This window comes from Neopsephotus bourkii, unplaced genomic scaffold (genome assembly GCF_033783945.1).
Source record: "Neopsephotus bourkii isolate Nb327-2 ecotype Australia unplaced genomic scaffold, CSIRO-AGI_Nbou_v1 NB_1773, whole genome shotgun sequence".
NCBI classification, from domain to species: Eukaryota; Metazoa; Chordata; class Aves; order Psittaciformes; family Psittacidae; genus Neopsephotus; species Neopsephotus bourkii.
In genome coordinates, this window is record NW_026902247.1 from 34,775 (window position 1) to 58,161 (window position 23,387).

The following is a 23,387-nucleotide window of genomic DNA, read 5'->3' on the forward strand; positions in this document are numbered from 1 at the left end:
CCTCTGGATGGCATTCCTTCCCTCCAGTGTATCAACCGAACCACACAGCTTGGTGTCATCGGCAAACTTGCTAACCAGTCTGTAATTCCCTGGGTCATCCATTTTCACCTTCTTGAAAATGGGGGTTATATTTCCCTTTTTCCACTCATCGAGAACTTCACCTGACTGCCACGGTTTTTCAAATATGATGGACAGCAGCTTAGCAACTTTATTTGCCAGCTCTTTCAGGACCTGTGGATAGATTTCATTAGGTCCCATGGACTTGTGTATGGTCAGGGTCTTAGGATGGTCTCGAACCAGATCCTCTCATGCAGTAGGCCTAGGGTCTTTATTCTCACAGTCCCTGCGTCTGCCTTTCAAGACTTGGGTGTTGTGGTCAGAGCATTTGCCAGTGAAGACAAAGGTAAAAAAGTCATTGAAATCCGCACCCTTCTCCAAACCCAGGGTAGCCAGTTCTCCTGATAGTTTCTGGACATGGCCCACGTTGTCCCTAGTCTGTCTTTTTCACAGTGTACCTATAGAATCCTTTCCTGTTATCTTTCACATCCCCAGCTGTCCTGGGTTTAGCAGTAGCAGTCATTTTTTTTTTTCTCCTTCTTGGTAGCTGGTGCAGTGCTGTGTTTTGACTTTCGGGCTGGGAACAAAGTTGATAAAAATGATGTTTTGGTTTGGCCAAGGACTTTGTGAGCCTCATGCTCTGCCAGGGAGGAGGGGAAGTCAGGAGGAAGCAGAGACAGGACACCTGACCCAAACTGACCAAGGAGGTATTCCATACTACAGCATGTCATGCCCAGGGGGGAACTGGGAGTTACCCGGAAGGACCGGGGGGCTGCCGGGTCGGACTTGTTGTTCGGTGCGTGGTATTGTACTCCTTTCCCTTGCTATTTTCTCTTATCATTGTCGTTGGTGGTAGCGGTGGTGATTCGTATTGTACATTAGTTGCTAGACGGTTCTTATCTCAGCCCGTGGGAGTTGCAGTCTTTCGATTCTCCTCCCCATCCCTCTGGGAGTGGGGAAGTGGGGGGACTAACGTGGGCCTCGATTGCTTCCAGCCTGGCACCACTCACTGGGAGTGAGTGCACAAGTTGTCTGGCTGGGTTTAAACCATGACACTAGCCAAGTTTAATTCTAACTGGGCCTTAGCTTTCCTAACCTGGTCCCTAGCTTCCTGGACAACATCCCTGTATTCTTCCCAGGCCACCTGTCCTTGCTTCCACCTTTAATAAGCCTCTTTCCCCCCCCCCCCTCTAAGTTTCCTCAGCAGCTCCTTATCCATCCAAGGAGGTCTCTGGCCCTCCTGCTGCACTTCCTTCTAGTTGGGATGCAACACTCCTGAGCTTGTAGCAGGTGATCCTTGAATATCAACCAACAGTTTTGGGCCCCCCTGCCCTCTAGGGCTATATCCCATGGAACCTTACTATGCAGGTTCTTGAAGAGGCCAAAGTCTGCTCTCTTGAAGTCCAGGGCAGTGAGCTTGCTGCACGCTGTTCTCACTGTCCTGAGGATCTCAAACTCAACCATCTCATGATTTCAAGTACTAGTGTTGACATGAGTGCACTCATGAACTTAGTACTATCTTGACATGAGTGGCTTGAAAAGCTGTTCCAAAACCAGATGTTTTCAGGTCATTGTATCTAAATAAAAATATAGTTCCTGAAGGAGCTGGGAAATTCTCAGGGCTGTTAATTCTTGACCATAAATTTTGAATACTGAAGGTTCCAGTGGTGTGGAACAAATCAACCATTGAGTACCTGATGGTGTGCCAGGCTGCCATCCCTGACGCACAAAATAATAGAATGATCCATGCAATTAAAACCATTCACTATCAGTGTATGAAAACAGATGATGTTAACATAATTTTTGGTTATGAACTTTATCATTATAGTAGATTGGAAGGTGTGCCTGCTGATGGCAGGGGTTGGAACTAGATGATCTTTAAAGTCCCTTCCAACCCAAACCATTCTGTGATTCTGTTATTTCTGGGTGGGTTTCTTGCCTACAACAACAAGAGAGACACTGAAAATCAGTAAAGGATCTGTGTGCTAAATCAGATTTCTACCTATCAAGCCTCCAAATAGAAATAGTTATGGAACAAGTGCTTATTTTTTTAGTCGGAGTCCTCACTAAGAACCAGGGATGTATTCTTGATAAAGTACTCTCTAATACAGGATAAAACAACAAAACTACAGTTGAAGTTGTCTGCATGTATCACAGTGGTGGTGAATACCAAAGAATGTGTCTCTCTAGAAAAAAATTTATAAATGGGTCAGAATTTAAAAAAAAAAAAAAAAAAAAAGAATTTTAATGTGATGGGTCCTATTGGCCATGTCATAGGAGAGTCTAGGGCCTGGAGCAAATGCTTCCCTGTGACAAGCATCTTGTGGTTCATTGTGGGTAGTTGACAGAACAAAGGTGAAACAGTGCAGTGAGAGACGAATGAGGTCCCAGTGAAGAAAATGGCAATGATGTCTGGGTCATGGTGCAGTAGATGTGTGATGACATGCTGAGGTCCATGTGATGGAGTATGCCTCACTAGGGACCACATTTTCAGAAATGCTGCAGGAGGTTTGGAGGAGGTTTGGGAAATGGCCATAAAAATTGTTTAAAAGGTTTTCCTGTTTACCATTTGAAAACTGTGAATCAGTTTGGGGCTGCTACTTGTTTCTAAAAATTGAGTAACCCAGTCTTTTTCTTTTTTTTTTTTAATTATTTTAATTTTTTCTTTTGATCTCAAAACAGACTCAGACTGGTAGTAAAATCTTTTTCCTCTTCAGTTATATTCACTTATCACTGCATTCAAAATCTTGTACTAGGTTCTTCCCTGTATTCTGCAATTACCTGGATCAAGACACTGTTCTTTAATCATTTGCGTCTTTGCATCTCAAGGACGATGTAGGACCAAGTAATGCCTGCCAAAACTCCGATGATCAGCTGAAAGTAAGAGTGTGAAAGTGTTGCCACAGTCTCAACTCAGCTGTGTTCTCCTTTTTCAGAGTAGAAGATAATGCAGTTGTGGAACAGTTCCTCATTCTGTTTCAATTTTGCCTCTAAAATTTTAATGGCTAGAGAAAAACCTTCCTCCTTTTGTCTTGTAAATACAAACCAGCAGTGACCCTTCTCTATGCCTGCATTAATAAATTTTATATTACTCCTTTACCAAAGGATCAAAAAGAGTAAGTCAAAGGCCTGTAAATATTTTTGTCTTCATTATGGATGAGTGTCTCAAAAGAAATCACCATTAAAGTTGGAAATAGGACTCCTGATGTACAGTCTCAAATTCCAGCAGTGACTTGTCACAGTTTCCCTTGCACTTTAGTTAATGTATTTTGAAGTCACTATGGTAAGAAGAATGCCTTCATGCCCTGATGAGTGTTGGTGCTAATGTTGAAGTCTTTGTGTGTCTTACTACTTAGATGCCCCTGGTCATGACACATTCCAGAGCTTTGCTGAGCCAGGCTTGTGGTTTTGGGCAGGGCAGAAGGGATGAAGCATTAAAAATGAGGTGGAGGCAAACCCACAAAATTCCAAAGTAGTGCTGCATTCTGGCTATACATTTTAATGTGTTCTGTAGATTGAGAGATCGGTATCATTTTAATGACAGATTTCTCTAATGCTGTTCACACATAACCCTTGCTTTCTCCTTGGGATTAAGTGTTCAGCCTCCAGGCACGATGGTGAGATCAGGTTGGGGGATTTTGATGGCCTTTCTTCACTGAAAACAGAAAGCAAAATTGGGTTTTATTTGGTATAAATCTTTGTGTCTTTTAATTAAATTTAGAAATGTGACTACAGACTCTTAGAGATAGTCTGTCACATCAGTGTCACATTAGAGGCATCTCAGTTTGCAGTACAAAAATTACTGCAATAAAAAATCCAACAAAATTGTACTGGTAAAGTGTAATGTTACTCAAATACATTCAGAAAATATTTTCATGAGTATGATGTGATGGGAGTCTTTCATCAATAGAAGAACACAAAAGTGCTGTAGCACAAAGTAGCTTAGCACAGTGAGATCCCATACAACAGGAGGCAACACATTTTTATGGAAGAGTTTCTTTTATTCAATACATAATGTAGCTAAACTGCTGCAGTAGTGTTTTTCTTTTCAAGTGCCGAAGAACTGCATTTCTATAGCTGAATCCTAGTGAACTGCTTGCAACTTAATTTTCCTTGGAAGACAGAAACAAATCGCATTGCCTTTAGTTCCATTTGCTTAAGACCAACTTGGCACGAGAGTTAAGTATTTCGTCAGCTTGTATCAATGCAGTGTCACAAATCTGATGGTTTGTTGAGAGAGCCATCAGTGATTGATGCTGGTAAATTATGGCAGAAGCTATGCCTTCAACATAAGAATCTAATTCAAAGCTAGTCATTGCTGCTGAGTACATATATGTCCTCAGTTACATGACAAAAGATCTTGATTGTTCCATCAACCATCTGTAAGAAGGAGACAAATAGACTTTTCCTAACAAGCCCTTGTGAAGATGTCCTTTTTTTTTGTTGCAGATAGCATGGTATTCTCAGGTATCAGTGCAGTGGGGACTATTGGAATCACACACACATTCACAGATCCTGTTTGTGGCTTTGAATATCAACTATGTGTCACTAACTTAATGAGCATGGAAAATATACCTATAGCTGTGCCTCATTACTGCACATTGTGTGCTCAAGAAAAAGGCTAACTATGAAATGAGAGGTTTTGCTTTGTTCAGGGAAAGTAAGTTCCTACAGCTCACAGCTTCTTAATTGGTTTTAGGGTTTTTTAGACTTTTTTAGGAATTTTTTAGAATTGCCTGTTCTTAAACAATAATATATAGAAAATTGTTGACTCATGTTGATGTGGTAGGTGCTCTGCAGTTTGGGAAGGCAGTGCAGCCCTGATTTCCATTGGCACCAGGCTCCAAGCATGTGCTGTGAGCATAGGCAGTAATGGGGGTCTATGGCCTGTAGGTGGGAGCAGCTTGCTCCATGTGGTCACAATCAAAGAATTTTCCTTGGAAAGCTAATGCTGGAAAAGACCAAGAGGTGTCGGGTCACATCCCAGTGGATGGGGGCATTGCCATGAGATCAGGGCACAAAAGACACATTTTTGCCCAAGAGCTTAAACCACGGCTGAAACAAGCCCAATGCTTCTAATAGGCCAGGGTTTCATGTGAAGAATTTCTCATCTGCTCAAGCTGATCCACAGTTAGTTGATTATGTGGGCTTGATTATAGCGTACAAGTACCTTGTCAGGGAAAATACACTGAGTGCTCTTCAATCAAGTGGAGAAGGGTTTAATGAGACGTTGGATATCTTTATAATCAGAACTGGACACTTTCCTTGAGCTCAGGACGGGTGTGATTTTGTGGCCTGTCTATACAAAACCCAAGATTTAATGACCCTTTAGTCTTAAAAATCTACTCACTTACTTTTCCTTTCCCTCGAATGTAAAAATTTAATTTGCTGGGCTGATCTTTTTCTATTTCTCAGCTCAAAATAACTGGTTGCACTTGTGCAATGGTGAGGAGCTAGTTTTTAATCAGGCAAGTCTGAATCACATACTGAAATTGCTGCCTGGGCACTAGATGTGTTCCACTTCCTTCAGCCCACAAAAAGGCCTGAGCATCTCACCAGGTCTGTTATATCACTGATGCGTATTTTTGTAGGGTTTTCTCAGAACGCATTTAGTGATTTATTTTTATTTTTGTTTTTTATTATTACTGATCAATTTTTATTTTGTGTATTTTTTCCACTGCCAAGCATATGTGAGTGGAGACCATACCACCTTCAGCATAACACTCTTCTGCAGAAGATTGCACTCCATGATCCCACAGGCTTTTTGGTCAGTGAATTCTTTTAACATCTAACACCATGTGATTACCCAAGACAGATCACAGCTCTGAGAGGAAATTGTGGATGCCCTTCCTGAGGAAAAGGTGCTTTACAAGACTCCTTGGTTCCTTGTAGGGCTATGGTTGAGTAGTTGTAGCTCCTGATAACACTGTCTTTTGTGTTCTACTTACTGAGCTCTGGTTTTAGGCCATCTCTGTTTTTTGGAAGGTGGCACAAAGCCCAGGGTTGTGATATATCAACTTGAATAGTCTGTGATAGCATGTCAGTCTTCCTCACTAAATAGCACTGTGTGTCATTAAAGCTGTGTGTTTGCTTCTTGATTCTTAAACTAAATGTGTTAGTTATTCTATCCAGACCTCTCTGGTAGTAAAACTGATTCTTCACTGCATGGATGTCAGGACTGACTGCAGTTGTGACTGCTGTGGTACAGTTGGTTTGCATAGTTTCCACCTCCTGAAGGAGACTTACCAGAATAACATGCAAGGTCTGATCTTCATGGGTTTGAAATCCCAGCTCTCTCCCCCCTCTTGTTTTCTGAAAATAATAAGGTATTTTCTTCTTTTTTTTTTTTTTTTCCTTCCTGTAACTGGTATTTTCTTTAATGCTATGTGGCTTTAGCCTGCTAACTTTGACTGTACTCTGCATTCTCTGGTCAAGTGGAGATCAAACAGCAAAATGTTGCTTCACAAGTGACAAGTCTGGTTTCCATCCACTTTGTAGCTGTGTTTCCAGGAGATAGAGGGCTTTAGAGAAGATGCTGCCATTTCAGCTAGCAGCTGTATCATTAGGGAGTTCAGAAAAGCTCAAGTGCAATCTTAGGTTCTGTTTATGAGGCTTGAATGGAGCAACAGATGGGGATGATGAAGAGCAGGTGACAGCAGTGCTATGGTGGAGACAGGACTCTCTCCTTTCTCCAGGCAATGCAGCATAGATGAGCAGCAGCCAGCCCAAGGCAATGCCATGTGACAAGCACACTTGTCTCCTGGAGGCAAAAGGAACCATCCTAAATCAGAACTGTTGAAAAAGGGAGGTCATCAAGAGATGAGGAGATGATTATTAAGTGTTAAGCTTTAATGGGGATGAACACAGATATATGACAGGGATGTGTAGCAGTGGTAATTTCTCATGCTGGAATTATATGTAGCTACCCATTAAATACAAAACTAATTTTGCATACATTTTAGAATAAAGTATTTTTGACAATTTTAAATTAATGAAAAGATCTTATAATAATAATAATAATAATAATAAAAAATACTTAACCTACCTTTGAGTCCTTCCTCTGTCATCTACTATCATTGTCTAACAATTTGAATCCCCGTTTGGTGTTGGATAGTGACTTTGCCCTTTCAGTGTTCAGCAGTTTCTCATTTAAGCACCCTCTTACTTTATAACCTTGGACTTGGTCTAGCTGTGTGCCTGCATACCTGAATGCTAACTTCTTTCCTTTCACTTGGATATTCATTCAATTGTGTCCCCCAGTAACACTGAAAATTTTGCCAGAGAAATTACAGGAGAGAGGAAAACTTCCTAGTAAAATACTTTGGTGTTTCATTTTGGTTGAAGTATGATGTTTCTTTAATCAATGATAGTTATTAACTGATCTTCAGACTGGTGACAGAATTACAATGAAAACATTTTTTTCATTGGAGTAGTTAAGACAGTAGTAATGACTCATTAATGCTGTTTTTAGTCTCCAGTGCAATACAAATGAATTATATATCCCTGTAAAATTTGAGCGCACTGTCCTGCTTTTTTTATCTTTCTTTTTCTTTCAAGTACAACACAGTAATATGTGTTGAAATAGTTTTGTGTGGCTTAGGATTTTGCAGCTTTGTCTAATACCCAGCCTATACCAGCTCTGGAATTCCATTTATTCCAGATGTATTTGAAGAACCCTCTCAGCTAAATATATTCTGCTAAAGCCTGTGGTTTCAATTATTAATCATCTCCTGTTTATAACTTAAAATGTAATTTTCATTGGTGTAATTTCCCTATATTTTTACTGCTGTGCTTCTTACTGCTGCTCATAACTTCCATCCTAACTAGGATCATTATTACAATCAGATGACCTCTTTGTGCTTTCGGAACTGAGTGTTTTTGAAGGGAAGGAGACACTTCTGTATTAAGATCTGGATGTTATTTACAGTTTTTAGTTTGCTTGCTGGTTTTACACATATATTTTTATATTTGCACACCCGACGTTTTAAGAAAAATGAAAACAAACCAGCCAAAACCCTTCTGGTTTTCTGATAATTACCTACTACGTATTTTAATTGTATACATTAATGTAATTTGTGTATTTGTGGTTATTACAAGAGATGCCATGTGATTCACAGGCCAAAAGCATCACTGTGATCAGCTAAGACGTCTTCACAGATGGAAGCTATTGAGTTGTGTGTGATAACTTCTGCATCAGTTGCAATTACCAGTGTCTGGGAATTGCATGTCCATCTGGTTACAGTAAGACATTGAAATATGCTGTTGCTGTAAATCTATAACAAACACATGCAGCTTGTTACAGTTTCTTTCTACTTGTACGGAAGAACCAGTTAATTACTTGGAGATGATCCTGGAAGATCTTGTAGTTGTTAATTTTGTGGGAATATTCATTTATATTGTGTAATTTTTATGTTTGTGTCAAGAAACAAGGAATAATGTTTAATGGCTGTGGTCCAGCACATATTTTTCAACATCTGTGGTAAGAAATGAAGTCATTTTCAAGAGAAGGAACAGACTCATTAAACAGCAACTGGTTTCCTCAGCTTATGGTTCTGTTTGCTTGTATTCGACACATAAAGGGTGGGATTTGGGTGTAGGTTGTACCCTGCTCAGTGATGATCAACCCATAGCAGGCAGAGGCAGAGATATAGTTTGTGTGCTTCCTGGGTTGTCTGAGACGGCCTCTTATAAACAGGGCAAACAAGAATTTGGGGCAGAGAACTTTCTACTTATTCCTTCTCAATTCAGACCTTTCAAGTAATTTCATTCTTCATTTTTTGTGTTTTCCTAACATAAAGCTTTCCTTGTCTCCTCTCACCTGCCCTACTTATGAACTTCCCTCTTGCAACTCCGAAACAGTGTTGTTAATCATAGAATCATAGAATAGTTAGGGTTGGAAAGGACCTTAAGATCATCAAGTTCCAACCCCCCTGCCATGGACAGGGACAACTAACACTAAACCATATCACCCAAGGCCTTGTCCAACCTGGCCTTGAACACTGCCAGGGGTGGATCATTTACAACCTCCCTGGGCAACCCATTCCAGTGCCTCACCACCCTTATAGTAAAGATTTTGCTCCTTATATCCAATCTAAACTTCCCCTGTTTAAGTTTTAACCCATTACCCCTTGTCCTATCACTACAGTCCCTAATGAAGAGTCCCTCCCCAGCATCCCTATATGCCCCCTTCAGATACTGGAAGGCTGCTATGAGGTATCCAGGCTGAACAGCCCCAACTTTCTCAGCCTGTCTTCATATGGGAGGTGCTCCAGTCCCCTGATCATCCTTGTGGCCTCCTCTGGACTTGTTCCTACAGTTCCATGTCCTTTTTATGTTGAGGACACCAGAACTGCACACAATGCTCCAAGTGAAGTCTCATGAGAGCAGAGTAGAGGGGCGGGATCACCTCCTTCGACCTGCTGGTCACACTCCTTTTGATGCAGCCCAGTTTACGGTGGCTTTCTGGGCTGTGAGCACACACTGAAGCCGGCTCATGTTCATTTTCTCATTGACCAGCACCTCCAAGTCCTTCTCCTTGGGCTGCTCTGAATCTCTTCTCTGCTCAGCCTGTACCTGTGCCTGGGATTGCTCTGACCCAGGTGTAGGACCTTGCACTTGTCATGGTTAAACATCATGAGGTTGGCATCAGCCCACTTCACAAGCGTGTCAAGGTCCCTCTGGATGGCATTCCTTCCCTCTAGTGTATCAACCGAACCACACAGCTTGGCGTCATTGGCAAACTTGCTGAGCGCGCACTCAATCCCACTGTCCATGTCAGCGACGAAGATGTTGAACAGGACCGGTCCCAACACTGATCCCTGAGGGACACCACTTGTTACTGGTGTCCAGCTGGACATGGAGCCATTGATCACAACTCTTTGTGTGCGGCCATGCAGGCAGTTCTTTATCCACCAAGTGGTCCACCCATCAAATTGATGTCTCTCCAATTCAGAGACAAGGATGTCATGTGGGACAGTTTCGAACGCTTTACACAAGTCCAGACAGATGACATCAACTGCTCTACCCCTGTCCATCAGTTCTGTAGCCCTATCATAAAAGGCCACCAAATTGGTCAGGCAGGATTTCCCCTTAGAGAAGCCATGCTGGCTGTCACCAAGGACTTTATTGACTTTCATGTGCCTTAGCATGCCTTCCAGGAGAATCTGCCCCATGATTTTGCCAGGCACAGAGGTGAGACTGACTGGTCTGTAATTCCCCGGGTCATCTGTTTTCCCCTTCTTGAAAATGGAGGTTATATTTCCCTTTTTCCAGCCGTCGGGAACTTCACCTGACTGCCATGATCTATCAAATATGATGGACAGTGGCTTAGCAACTTCATTTGCCATCTCCTTCAGGACCCACGGATGGATTTCATCAGGACCCATGGACTTGTGCATGTTCAGATTTTTAAGATGGTCACGAACCAATTCCTCTCCTACAGTGGGCCCAAGGTCTTCATTCTCACAGCCCTTGCGTCTGCCTTCCAAGACTTGGGTGATGCGGTCAGAGCCTTTGCCAGTGAAGACCGAGGCAAAGGAGTCATTCACAACCTCAGCCTTCTCCAAATCCTGTGTAACTAGTTCACCTGAGAGCTTCCTGAGGGGCCTACATTCTCCCTAGTCTGTTTTTTATTTGCTATGTACCTGTAGAATCCCTTCCTGTTAGCCTTAATATCCCTAGGCAAGTTTAATTCTAAGTGGGCCTTAGCTTTCCTAACCTGGTCCTTAGCTTCCAGGACAATATCCCTGTACTCTTCCCAGGCCGCCTGTCCTTGCTTCCACTTTCTGTATGACTCTTTTTTCATCTGAATTTTCCTCAGCAATCCAGTACCACTCTTAACCTTATGTATGTCCCTGTCTTTTCTTGCCATGACTGTACCATTTCCTGTGTCTTTCCAAGACCTGACTTTCATATCAGTCCTTTTGACTGTTTAATAAACAGTGCTTTCTCATTTTCCCAAAAGCTGGTATTTGTCTGCCTTCAAATTGCTCCTTTGGGTTCAACAAGTAAGCAGCTCTAAGATTGCCATTTGATACAAATCTTTTTATATTTTTGCACAGTGATTTTCTATTTTTCCCATCAGTAAGAATCCATGAAAGCTGTGGTCTCTGGGGCCCGTTATTGATCAGATGTTTAATATCCCCCATTCCCTACAAAAAGAATATTGTTTTGTTTTGTTCAGTGGTTTGGGTGTTTTTCAAGTGGATGACAACTGTCTCTTTCCTCTTGTAGATCCAGGTTTGCACAGGCAGCAGTTCTTCCTGCAGCGACCGTCTAACGTGGTGGCAATGGAAGGGAAGGATGCTGTTCTGGAGTGCTGCGTTTCTGGGTACCCGCCTCCCACCTTTACATGGCTGCGAGGAGATGAAGTGCTCCCCATCAGGTAGCTCAGTCCTTTGTGCATCACATATCTTAATGCTACATTCCTAGGGCAAACTAAAGGCAAACCACTGAGTGATGTTTTAAATTCAGTAGGGTGGACTTGGAGGCCATGAGATTTTTCCTCCTAAATAATAATGAGGCTGGATGTGTCTCTTAACCTGCTGCTATAACTCATCTTGTGGCTGCCCCATCCCTGGCAGTGTTCAAGGCCAGGATGGATGGGGCTTGAAGCAACCTGCTCTAGTGGAATGTGCCCCTGCCCTTGGCAGGGGTTTAGAACTGGACAATCTTTAAGGTTCTTTCCAACCTAGACTGTTCTGTGATTCTGTGATAACTTTGGGAGCCAGTTCTGACCCTGTCTAATACTATGGCTGATACTATGACCTCTGCACCAAATCCAAGTGTGGAATTTGGTCATAATTGTGATCTGGCTGCTAGTTAAAATTGAAGGGCAAAGCTGTTAGCAGCAAAGATAGTAGCCGAGTATTACTTAGGGTGTAATATACTGTGTGTATTTTTCTACATTGTGATAACACCTTAACACACTGCGAACACGTTACCAATGTTTCAGGTCCAAAAAATATTCCTTGCTGGCTGGGAGTAACCTCCTCATATCGAATGTGACTGAAGATGATTCTGGAACATACACATGTGTGGTCACCTACAAAAATGAGAACAGCAGTGGCTCTGCAGAGCTGTCAGTGATGGGTGAGTACATGAACTGTGGTTTTCCGGAATGACTTTATGTTCAGAACTCCAAATAACTGCAAACTGTACAAGTCCCTCCCCTGGTCTGCTCAGGTATTCACACCTATGAAAGCCATCCTGTGAATCTCTAAATACCTTCCACCATGCTCAATAGTCTTTCTGCTGCTGAACATCTTACATTTTCAGATGCTAATTGCTACTGCCTAATGCGCATGGTCCTTTTATTTCTTTTTCCTGAAGCCACATTTTTGGCCTTAAAATGGTTGTATCTGTTGTGCATGACATTAAGCACAGCGGGTTGGAAAACAGATTGAAAGCTTTTCGGGTTTTTACTTATTTGTCATGAGCAGCCAACATGGTGAGAAAAGAAAAATCAGTGTATTTAGCATCTTCTCATCAAATTTACAAAAAATTCGGATACATGTATGGAAGTCCTCACTCAGCAGTGATGTTTTCAGAATTCTCACTGTTAAATCTAACGAAAGCACCCTCTGACAGAACCTGCTTTCCTCCACACTCCTTCCTCATGACAAATATTAATGAAATCCAAAATCTGTTTAAATCTAATAGCTGCCTTTTTCCTTTTTGCTTTATTTAAACCACTGAACAATAGCAGAGCACATTAGTGTTACTCAGTAAGATCTGAAGAACGGCATAGTTAGTACTTAGTCAAACAATAACGTGTTTCAATGTGCTGTTCATTTTGCATTCCGGCTTTAAAGCTTATGCGTGAAAAATACTTTCATTAGTGAATAGAGCCTTAATTTGGATTATAGGATATTCAGTGCTTGTATAACAATATCCTTTTATGAAGCCATAATAAAATATAGTAATTAGTGGTGATGGAGGGTTCAGTTCTATTTCTTTAGGTACATTAATGTGATACATTCTTTTACTGGATAAAAATAAAAACGTGACTTTATAATTGTGGAAGCTTATTAACTACGGAATCATTTTCATTACAAGGAATCAAATATTGAAAAGGCAGGTAAGTTGTTGGGCAGTACACTTTATTTGCCTTACCAGAATGTGTTGACTCAAAATCTAGTGTGCAGCAGGGATTAACTGTTACTTGAGAAGTAGAAACACCAATATTTTTCCCCAGCAAGAGACTGCAATGTCTGCTGGTGAGAACAACTGTGGCAGGAGGATCATGACATAGATCATGTCTGACCATGCAGTTCCTGTGAAAATTAACAGGAGATTTGCATCTTAGACGTTCATGTACCTATTGAAAAATTTATTCCTGTCTGCAGTCAGTCTCTAATGCATCTAACTTTGCTTCATTTTGCCTTCTGTTCTGTGTCATGTAGAAACTAAGGGTACATAAATTTTCATGCGCATTGAGAGGAATGCAATGGCAAAATGACATAACTATAAGGGTGAGTTTAAGGTGATAAAAATCTCTCCAGAAGACAGAATACCAAGGTAGTGATAAGAATGAAACTAGACTAACACAAAGATGAAAGAACTCACAATTGCTGATTCTATGCAGTCTCAAGGGAAAACTAAAACGGCATTGCCCTGGCCCAACACAGTAGCATTCACCCTTGTTGGTAGAGCAAAAGTTTATTTGATAAAGTTTCTGTTCACATAGGAAGTTCACAAATACAGAATTAAAAAACAAAAAAAGAAAAAAAAAGAAAAAAAAAGAATGTTGTAACTTAGGCGCAATATTGATGTACATTTCTTATTTTCATGAGCAAATCACTCATTTGTGACAGACTTAACTGAAAAATGAACACCATGTTCGTGAATGTTTGTATTAGTAACAGAAAATGCTCACAGAATTCAAAGGATATTACATGACTAAACTGGAGAGATGATGACAGAGATCCCCTGATAACTTTCTTTGCAGAGTAATGTGACAGAACTCTGAACTTGTTCAGAATCTGTTTATTTTCTGAATTCATCCTTATTGGTAGGAATCTCTCAAAAGCACTGAAGTTTCTCATGTAATCACTGTATCTCATAAACAGAATAATTGATTGAGAGTTTTCTTTTCTTACCTGGCTAGACAAAAATGCAAATATTTCTGTGTTTCCTTAGAGTTAATATGCTTGTTTATTTAGAAAAACCATAAATTGCCCATCAGTATTTTGTTCAAGACCCATATTTTTTAATATTAGCATAGTCTGTAGTGTGAAGGGGAATAAATGAGACATTTGCAATCAGAGTGCAAGAAAAATTAACAGTCCAATAATTATCTTCTCTGAAGTCTGAATAGATGATATCAGATCAAAGTTAGCTACATCACATGGTAGCAAGATGCTTTTGATCTTTTAAATAATGAGGATATTTACAAGAATCAGAAAACATTTCACAATGGAGTTCTTGACAGTGTTTTTAAAGAGCTAAAAATAACCTACTCTCTTGGACATAGGTCTAAAATGGGAAGAGGTGAATAAATTTGCACGAAAAGATAATATATTTTGCTAAATTTCAATTTTGTATCATGGACTTTTAGCAATATTTTGCCACACCTCTCTATGCAATGAAAATGAAAGGGTCCAGTGCAGATAACCCAGTTACTATATAAACCATCTGCGTGCTTGATAGCTTTAGAGAGCTTAGTGTTTAAATAAATGTTTGAAGATGATTAAATGTGTTAACCAGTGTCAACTACAGTTGTTTTTAAAATATTTTCTAGCTTTCAGAATTGTATTTTGGGATTGTTCCCTATTGCCCTCTGAGGGTTGTTTGTTTGTTTGTGGTTGTTTTTTTTTTTTATACAGCTTTTCTGTTTCATGTTGTGTTAAGCAAGTCTGAAAGATTGATTATGTATTTTAGCTCTGCCCCAACACCCAAATTGTTCTGAAAGTGACAAGATCCAGAATAAAAGAATTTCTATATCCTGTACCTAGAGGTAGAATCTCGCTCTGATTGCAGCCCTGTTTGGTAGTGGGAAAAAGGCTTGGGATTTCAGGTCCTGGTAGAGATCTAGGAGAGAACTAATTCTATAAACCCCCAGGTTTCTGTATGTGTTATAACTGAACTGATAGATTTGCTGATATGCTGTCATACCTCCTTTTTTTTTTTCTTCGTGCTTCGTATTTGGATTGTCTTTTAATTGTGTCAAGGATATTCTATGGATACAGGAGGGGAAGAGCACTGCATTGTCTGAAAGTTATGTCGACTAGTCTTTTCATAATAATGCACATATTGAAAATAATTCTATCAATACCTCTGAATCAGGCAGCAATTTTTAAATTAATCAAGATTGAGCTGATATATTCCTTATTTTATTTCCATAAAGTGTCCCTTAAGGAGGAATAGAGAAGGTAACAATTCTCTAGTGGTGTTGGGTCAGGAATGCTAGTTTTAGATACTCTTAAGTCACTGTCTAGAGTAAAAGAAAGTAGCAGCAAATGCCAAAAAAAAACCCACCTGGATTTGAAAGACAGTTTTTGCTGAGAAAAACTTGCTTTTTCTGAACATCCATATGTATAAGTTACAAATAACTTGACTGCAATCCGGAAACATTTTTACTATGCACATGCCTTTTACTAAGAAATTCTTAATATGAAGTGTTTTTAGCACTGGGTTTGTTTGCTATTGCGGAAGAAAAGCTACATCAAAGTTAAGTCTACATGAGACAAGTGGCTTATAAATTCACCTGGGTTTTCAACAAGGGTGACTGACTGTAAGCACTGCGCATCTTGGTTAAATCAGTTTTACTTCTGGCTCTGCTGCATAAATTCCTTTAGCAAAATGGTTATTCAGAGATCAAGGTCATGGAAAGTACTGCATAAAGCAGGCATGGATCCTGTTGTTGTGTATGAATCACTTAAGTAGAAAGTAGTATTAAGAAGGAAACCCACATCAGTGTAACATGGCTTGACACAGCAAGGAAAGCAAGAAAAATGAGAAGCCCGTTAACGTTTTCTTTGTGAGAGCTGCTTAAGTTGGTCTCAAAACTGCATTGGTCCTGAAATATTTGCAAAAACAGTTACAGACTATTGCTAATGTTAAACCCCGTGATGTACCTGAGTGGTATATTTGGAAAACCGATTCCCAAAAATACAAAATATTATCCACTGTTACAAACCTGTAGAGGAGTAGGCAAATTTTCAGTGGATGGACAGTGCAGCAGTTGGTGAACCCAAGAAAACTTGAGCAACTTAAGGATCTGTTTCTGTGCTATCCCATGTTGTTGAGTGGGTTAATTTTGTTCATGTCTAGCGATCTTGTTGAGGAAATCAAGCACAAAACAGACTATTTCATTGTCCTCTGCTCTGAGTTTATAGACTGGACACAAGGGGAAATCTTTTGCAATGAGAACAACCAGCCAATGGAATAATATCCCTATGAAAGTGGTGGACTTGAAAGTGGTCTCCCAATGAAAGCAGTGGACACTTAATGTTTGGCTGGAGAGAGTGCTGGGACATATAGTCTAGGTCATGCTTTGCTTAGAAAGGTTGGATAGATGATCCTTGAGGTCCTTTCCAACCTGGTATTCTGTGATTCTTTATGGAACAGGATATATGTACATGTGAACTGGCAGGATAAAGCAGCACAGTAATATATGCTCAATCTCACAATGATTTACTTTAGGCAAAAATAAGACAAGGGAACACAAGCCCCAACCTCTCCCCAAAGCAAAGACTGCCTGTCACCTATTCTTTTTCTTGATAAGTTTCAATACTGAAAAATTCTGTGGAAATAGACATTTTGATACCATTCCCTATATTTCCTGCTAGTATAGCTTTGAGTTTGTGACATGGTAATGTAGGTTTTCCACCCCTCCAGCTCCTCTGTCAAGTCAATCAGACAGAAGCATCCAATGTGACATCCTTTTACCCTTTCCCAGAAGGTTGATGGAGTTGAGAGGTCTAGTTCTTACTGAGATGAGAAAAAAATAATGTTATCATCACCTGAAAATATGAAAGTCAAGTACTTAATTTAGCCTTTGGGAAGAGATGACTTTTTCAGGGTATTGATGTGGAACAGGCAACACAAGCTCTGTTGGAAATACTGCTGCAATGGAACCAGGCTTTCTAAGGTAAAGGTTCTGAAATAGATGGATCAATAAGTCTTTTGTTTTCACTCTCCTTTATTTAGAGAATTTTAAAAATATATTACTTAATCGATAGTGTTCAATGACTTCTCAGAAGCCAGGTATATCTTCCATCCAGGAAAAATACATTCAGAGGGTGTATAAAATTAATTTTATGCCACTGAAGCTGAAACATTTCCCTTTCAAAATCAGGTACTGACCGTTGCACTGCTAACAGTGGGTGTTTCCGTCGCACCGTGCTAAACACAAACAGTGACAGTAAAATAATATTATGGGGGTGCCCCATTAACTGATCTCAAAAGGTTATTTACCGCTTTTCAAGGGTTTGTTTTTGCTTTCTGGAGGGGTGCAGTTAAAGAGGAAACAAACATAAGGACAGCAACAGTTCTGAAGGATGGTCTGTTGAACAGGGCCTTGAGCAACCCGGTCCTGTGGAAGGTGTCCCTGCCTGTGACAGGAGGCTGGAACTAGATGATCTTAAAGTCCTTTTCAACCCAAATTATGATTCTGTGGAGGAGGGAAAGGGTCTGCCCTTGCTGAGACTGCTGTGTGAAGAGTATTTTATTAATAGGATAGAGATACGGACCGAGATAGCACATGCATGGCTAAATGCCTGGCATGTCTGCGGTCCTGCTGAGTCAGTGCAAGTATTGGAATCAGCAGAGTTTTGCAGAAATTTTTGCAGTTTTCATTTTACGTGTGAACATGCTTGATGTTCTGATGCTTTTTGTTGGTGGTGGTTTTTTTTTTTTTGATATATCTTAAACTACATGAAGCAGTTCAACCAAGCAGGCCAAGCAGTCCAAACAGAATGACTGGCTTATCCAGCACCTTCAATGAGCCAAGAAATTTGCGTCAAGACTGAATGCCCTTCAGACAGGCAAAATATTTGAGTAGGCACGAGTGTTAACAACACTACAGCAAATTTAAAGCTGATAAAATTATTTATTTTTCCCTTTTAAACAGTGTTATATTAATCCGTGGAGCTTCTCATCAGAGTATAGCATTGGGACCAGAATATTTGTAGATTGATTCGAGATTTGACATTGTTTTATTGTATGTAGGTACATAGAACACTAAAGGTCTCTTCTGTATGCCTGTGTTTTTATATGAACAGAAGATACGTTTATATATGCGTATGTTTATTTCTGTGTGTGAGCTCCAGGCCTGACTTAATCCTTTATGGGGAGAAACATACTTCTATATAACAATATAATTATCGTATCATATTATATCATGTTATATGTTATATGCATATAGTATTATACGCATGTATTATTCTGTACCTAATTACACAAAGCTTCTACCAGCTTAATCTGCTGTTGATACTGGCTAGTACTTGCAGTGAAGTTGTACTTCAGTGAACACTATTCTGTTCTTTGAGTATTTAAGCTTTTTTTTCCTTTTCGAGTACTGTCTGATTCTGCTTTTAACGCAGTTTGAAGAATTTGTTCTGAGTGATTTTCCTTTAATGGAGTCTGTGAATAATGAGGTGAATGCCTACTTGCAGGTACAGGGAAGCTCATCCTGGTAATTGTGCGAGATTGAAGGACAGTCAGCTAATTTTTATTGCCATGGATGGAATGGGAGTTGAGTACCTAATTCAGACTAATCTGGAAATGTAATGCTTGTCAATGCATCATGAGTATCAAATACTTATTCTGCACCTGACACTTATAAAAAGCACTTGAGTGAAACTCCAATGTTGCCATTTTCTGATAATGGTGTTTAAATTCAATCCTATTAAAAATAAATATACCTAACAAGCTCTGTGATACAGATGCTCACTTGGCTGATCATAGGAAAATTGCTGTGTCTGGGTATGATCTACAGGTTTATGTTTAATGGAAAAATGTTAATGCAGAAATCCCTTTGAATCCACAGCAGAATGAATGTTGGAAGTACAACTGTAAAAGATCTATTAATGGTTTAATTTTTAAACTTTTTATTTTGTGGATTAGCCTGCACCAGTTGCAGAGATACTCTGCCAAATAGCTCATTAAAGAAGCTATTTTCCATGAGAAGGGAACTTATCTGTTGCTGGCAGCACTGAGCACAGTGGTGTGTCTGGGTGCTCAGTGACTGTAGGTTGATTTCCACCAAGGGCAATGACAGGAGTTACACTGTAAGTAGCCCTGACAATGTGACTCTGGAATACAGCATAGGACAACAGTATCACAGTATGCTAGAGATTGGAAAGGACCTCAAAAGATCATCTAGTCCAATCCCCCTGCCGGAGCAGGAACACCCAGATAAGGTTACACAGGAACGTGTCCAGGCGGGTCTTGAATGTCTCCAGGGAAGGAGACTCCACAACCTCCCTGGGCAGCCGGTTCCAGTGTTCTGTCACCCTCACTGAAAAGAAGTTTCTTCTCAAGTTTAAGTGGAACCTCTTGTGTTCCAGTTTGTACCCATTACCCCTTGTCCTATCATTGTTTGCCACTGAGAAGAGCCTGGCTGAATCCTCATGACACTCCCCCTTTATATATTTATATACACTAATAAGGTCACCCCTCAATCTCCTCTTCTCCAAACTATAGAGACCCAGCTCCTTCAGTCTTTCCTCATAAGGGAGATGCTCCACTCCCTTAATCATCTTAGTTGCCCTGCACTGGACTCTCTCCAGCAGGTCCCTGTCCTTCTTAAACTGAGGGGCCCAGAACTGGACACAATATTCCAGATGAGGTCTCACCAGGGCAGAGTAGAGGGGAAGGAGGACCTCTCTCGACCTACTAACCACCCCCCTTCTAATACACCCCGGGATGCCATTGGCCTTCTTGGCAACTAGGGCACAGTGTCGGCTCATGGTCATCCTGTCATCCACTAGGACGCCCAGGTCCCTCTTCCCTACACTGCTCTCTAACAGGTCGTTCCCCAATCTATACTGGAACCTGGGGTTGTTCCTGCCCAGATGCAGGACTCTACACTTTCCTTTGTTATATTTCATCAAGTTATTCCCCACCCAACCCTCCAGCCTGTCCAGGTCCCTCTGGATGGCAGCACAGCCTTCTGGCGTGTCAGCCACCCCTCCCAGCTTAGTGTCATCAGCAAACTTGCTGATAGTACACTCAATTCCCTCATCTAAATCACTGATGTATATATTAAATAATACCGGGCTCAGTACCGACCCTTGAGGCACTCCACTAGATACAGGCCTCCAACTAGACTCCGCCCCATAGACTACAACTCTCTGGCGTCTCTCCTTCAGCCAGTTCACAGTCCACCTCACTACCTGATCATGCAGACAACACTTCCTCAATTTAGCTGCGAGGATGCTGTGGGAGACTGTGTCAAACGCTTTGCTGAAGTCAAGGTAGACCACATCCACCGCTCTGCCATCATCCATCCACCGTGTTATTTTCTCATAAAAGGCTATGAGATTGGTCAAGCATGACTTCCCCTTGGTGAAGCCATGTTGACTGCCCCTCATAACCCTCTTATCCTTGATATGCCTTAAGATGGCACCAAGGATAAGGTGTTCCATCACTTTCCCAGGAATGGAGGTGAGGCTAACCGGTCTATAGTTACCCGGGTCCTCCTTCTTGCTCTTTTTGAAGACAGGAGTGACATTTGCTTTCCTCCAGCCCTCAGGCACCTCTCCCGTTTCCCAAGACTTGGTAAAGCTCCCTGGGCACCCGCGGGTGCATCCCATCTAGACCCATGGATTTATGGATGTCCAGATTGCTCAACTGGTCTCTAACCAACAGAGGTGTTCTCCATCCCAGGCAGTGGCACAGTTTGCTGCTCCAGCTAGCTGCTTCAACCATCTCTAAATCAAATATTCTATTTGGTTCTAGGTTTTAGGGCCACACCTATGGGCATAAGTGCTAAATGAGATGCAAAGAACTGCTTAAGGTCAAGTTGCTGCTCCTGAGTCAGGGCATTCCCCAGCACAAGCACAGGCTGGGGGACACTGGATGGAGCAGCCATGAGGAGAAGGACTTGGGGGAGTGGGGTGAGGAGAAGCTCCACATGATCCAGCTTCTTTATCACTTTGGTATTTACATTAAAGTGTGAAATAAATCTCTTCCGATCATCAAACAGGGTAAGGCAAAGCACAGTGGGAAACAGAGGTATTTTTTCTTTCACTGTGCAGTTCCTCAGCAATGGCATCTGCATATAGCAGTCAGCTGCTTCTACGAACATCTAATAGTACTGCTAGGAATCTTTTATACTATGGTATTGTAATTACTATGTTAGCATGGTTTAGCCCCATGCTATTTCCAATTAGAAGATAATGTTACATATTTCCCCCCAAAAATTGAAAGTGACAAGTAAAGACGATGCAAATGAAATGAGAGTTTCCCCATATTGCTGGCCAGGTTTGAGAAATAAAAACAACAGATGTCTGCATACATTTTAAACAGCTTGTTAAAAAAATAAAAAAATACCAAAACTGGAAAAAACACAAACTCACAGAAATTTGGGTGTTTTTTTTTTTTCAACTAAATGTTTTAGGCAGAAAACTAGAAGCGGCTCCCAGTACTTAACCTGACCCTTGGCTGCTCAGCTCTGATTTTCTAGTTTGTATCTTTGTCCCCACGGAGAGAGGAGCCTACAGCTGGCTCACTTCTGAGAGTAGTCTTCTATCTCTTGTACAGTAAGTTGAGAACTGCATGAATATATATTGGAACAAGAGAAGTGGTTTCATTTGCCCTTGGAGTGGTTTGCTGCCTGTTATGGAGCTCTCCATAGTACTTTCTGCAGCAATGTACTGCAGAACAAGTCATCCAGGTACTTCCATAACACAGTCAAGATATGTAGATCTCACTGCATTGCATGCTCATGTCTCTAAAGAATAAATAAATTACTGGTTTTTGACCGTGTGTTACAACTTTTATGAGTTTACAGACACATGCAAGTAGTTTTTAAGAACAGGTTGCACCAGCATTTATCAGGCAAAAATTGCCTTGTTCTGAAATATCACATCTTTAAAATCAGAACTGGGGCAGAGTGTCACAGAAAGAGGAAACTTGGCATCACTGTGCTTATGCAGTGTTGCTATCCCAATGCTCTATTTATAAGACATGATGAAATGCAGCTTTCATTAGACCTTTTTTTGTTCTTTGCCTTCTGGCTCTGGTTTGGTGACAAGAATGATTGGCCATCGGTTTGATTATTGGTTATGAAAGGTCCTTAATTAAATGAATGGTGAACTGCCCTCAGTTATGGAGTGGTTCCCATTAAGCTACAAGATTAACATGAATTAATGCAGCTGCCAAAATTCAGTTATTAAAAAAAGAAGGCAGGAGAGTTTCCAAGACTGAAAAATGTCTGTGACTGATAATGTATGTATGTCAGCAGTATTCCAGTGGCTTTTCCATGCTTCTAGTATTCTTCAGATTCCTAAAAGTGCTTTATGTTGGTTTCAGTGGTATGCTCGTGGCTTGCTGGGAAAGTGTTTACAGCTCACAGTAGTGATTATCTGTTAAAACCACTTGGGACTTTGAGACTACTCAAATTCAGCATGTGAAATGTGTATATTCCAGTTGTGAGGGAGAAGCTCTCAAAAGTCTTTTGAGCAAATGGTTCCGATTAGTTTAACAAGAAAATATTGAGCAGAGTATAGAACAGGCTTCCTATGAGGTGGCTGGGTTAATATGTACATTTACTAGCTTAGACAAACAGTTCACTATGCCGGGGGAAAGAGTGAACTCAATTTAGACACTGTCTGCATCATTGTTCATAGGAACTGCGTAAACAATCTGGCACTGAATCTACTATGACTGCTAAATAATTGCAGCTTTTGAAATAACAGGATTTCTTTTTTTTTCCTGCTGCCCAGGGGAAATGTTCAACACAAGTAGAGGTTGTTTTTCATAAGTATATTTAGATATATAGTTACAGAGTTAACAGAAAATTACTTTTGTTCTGCTTATAATTCCATATCTTAGTGCAGTGTCTGGCTGTAATATGGTTCTGGACTTCAGAAAAGCTCCTGATGTGGCGATGTTCCCCAGTGGAGAATGGGTGCAGTCAGACAGTGCATGGCGATAGCATTATTTATATACACACAAAGCCATTTAAAATTCCAGTCAAATACCAACTTCACTGAATATTAGCCTCAGCAACTGAGTGATGCTGAAGCTACCAACCTGATCAGTCTGATCTGATGAAGCTACATCCCTGATCAAAGCATGCTTTATTCTCAGCCATACAGCAGGTGCAGGTATCTGAAACCAGCACTACCCATCAGGTGGGAAGAGCTGGCACATTCAGTCAA

At 40.8% G+C, this 23,387-nt stretch overlaps 1 protein-coding gene across 1 annotated transcript in view; it reads left to right on the forward strand.

Annotated features, from left to right (window-relative positions):
• Window positions 1–23,387, forward strand: part of LOC133226223 (netrin receptor DCC-like) — a gene marked incomplete at its 3' end in the record, with an annotated part of 93,808 nt that overhangs the window by 8,518 nt on the left and 61,903 nt on the right. The window contains exons 2-3 of the mRNA XM_061379471.1: window positions 11,290–11,440; window positions 12,011–12,147. Coding sequence (XP_061235455.1) covers window positions 11,290–11,440; window positions 12,011–12,147 — 288 coding nt within the window. The remainder of the gene's footprint in view (window positions 1–11,289; window positions 11,441–12,010; window positions 12,148–23,387) is intronic.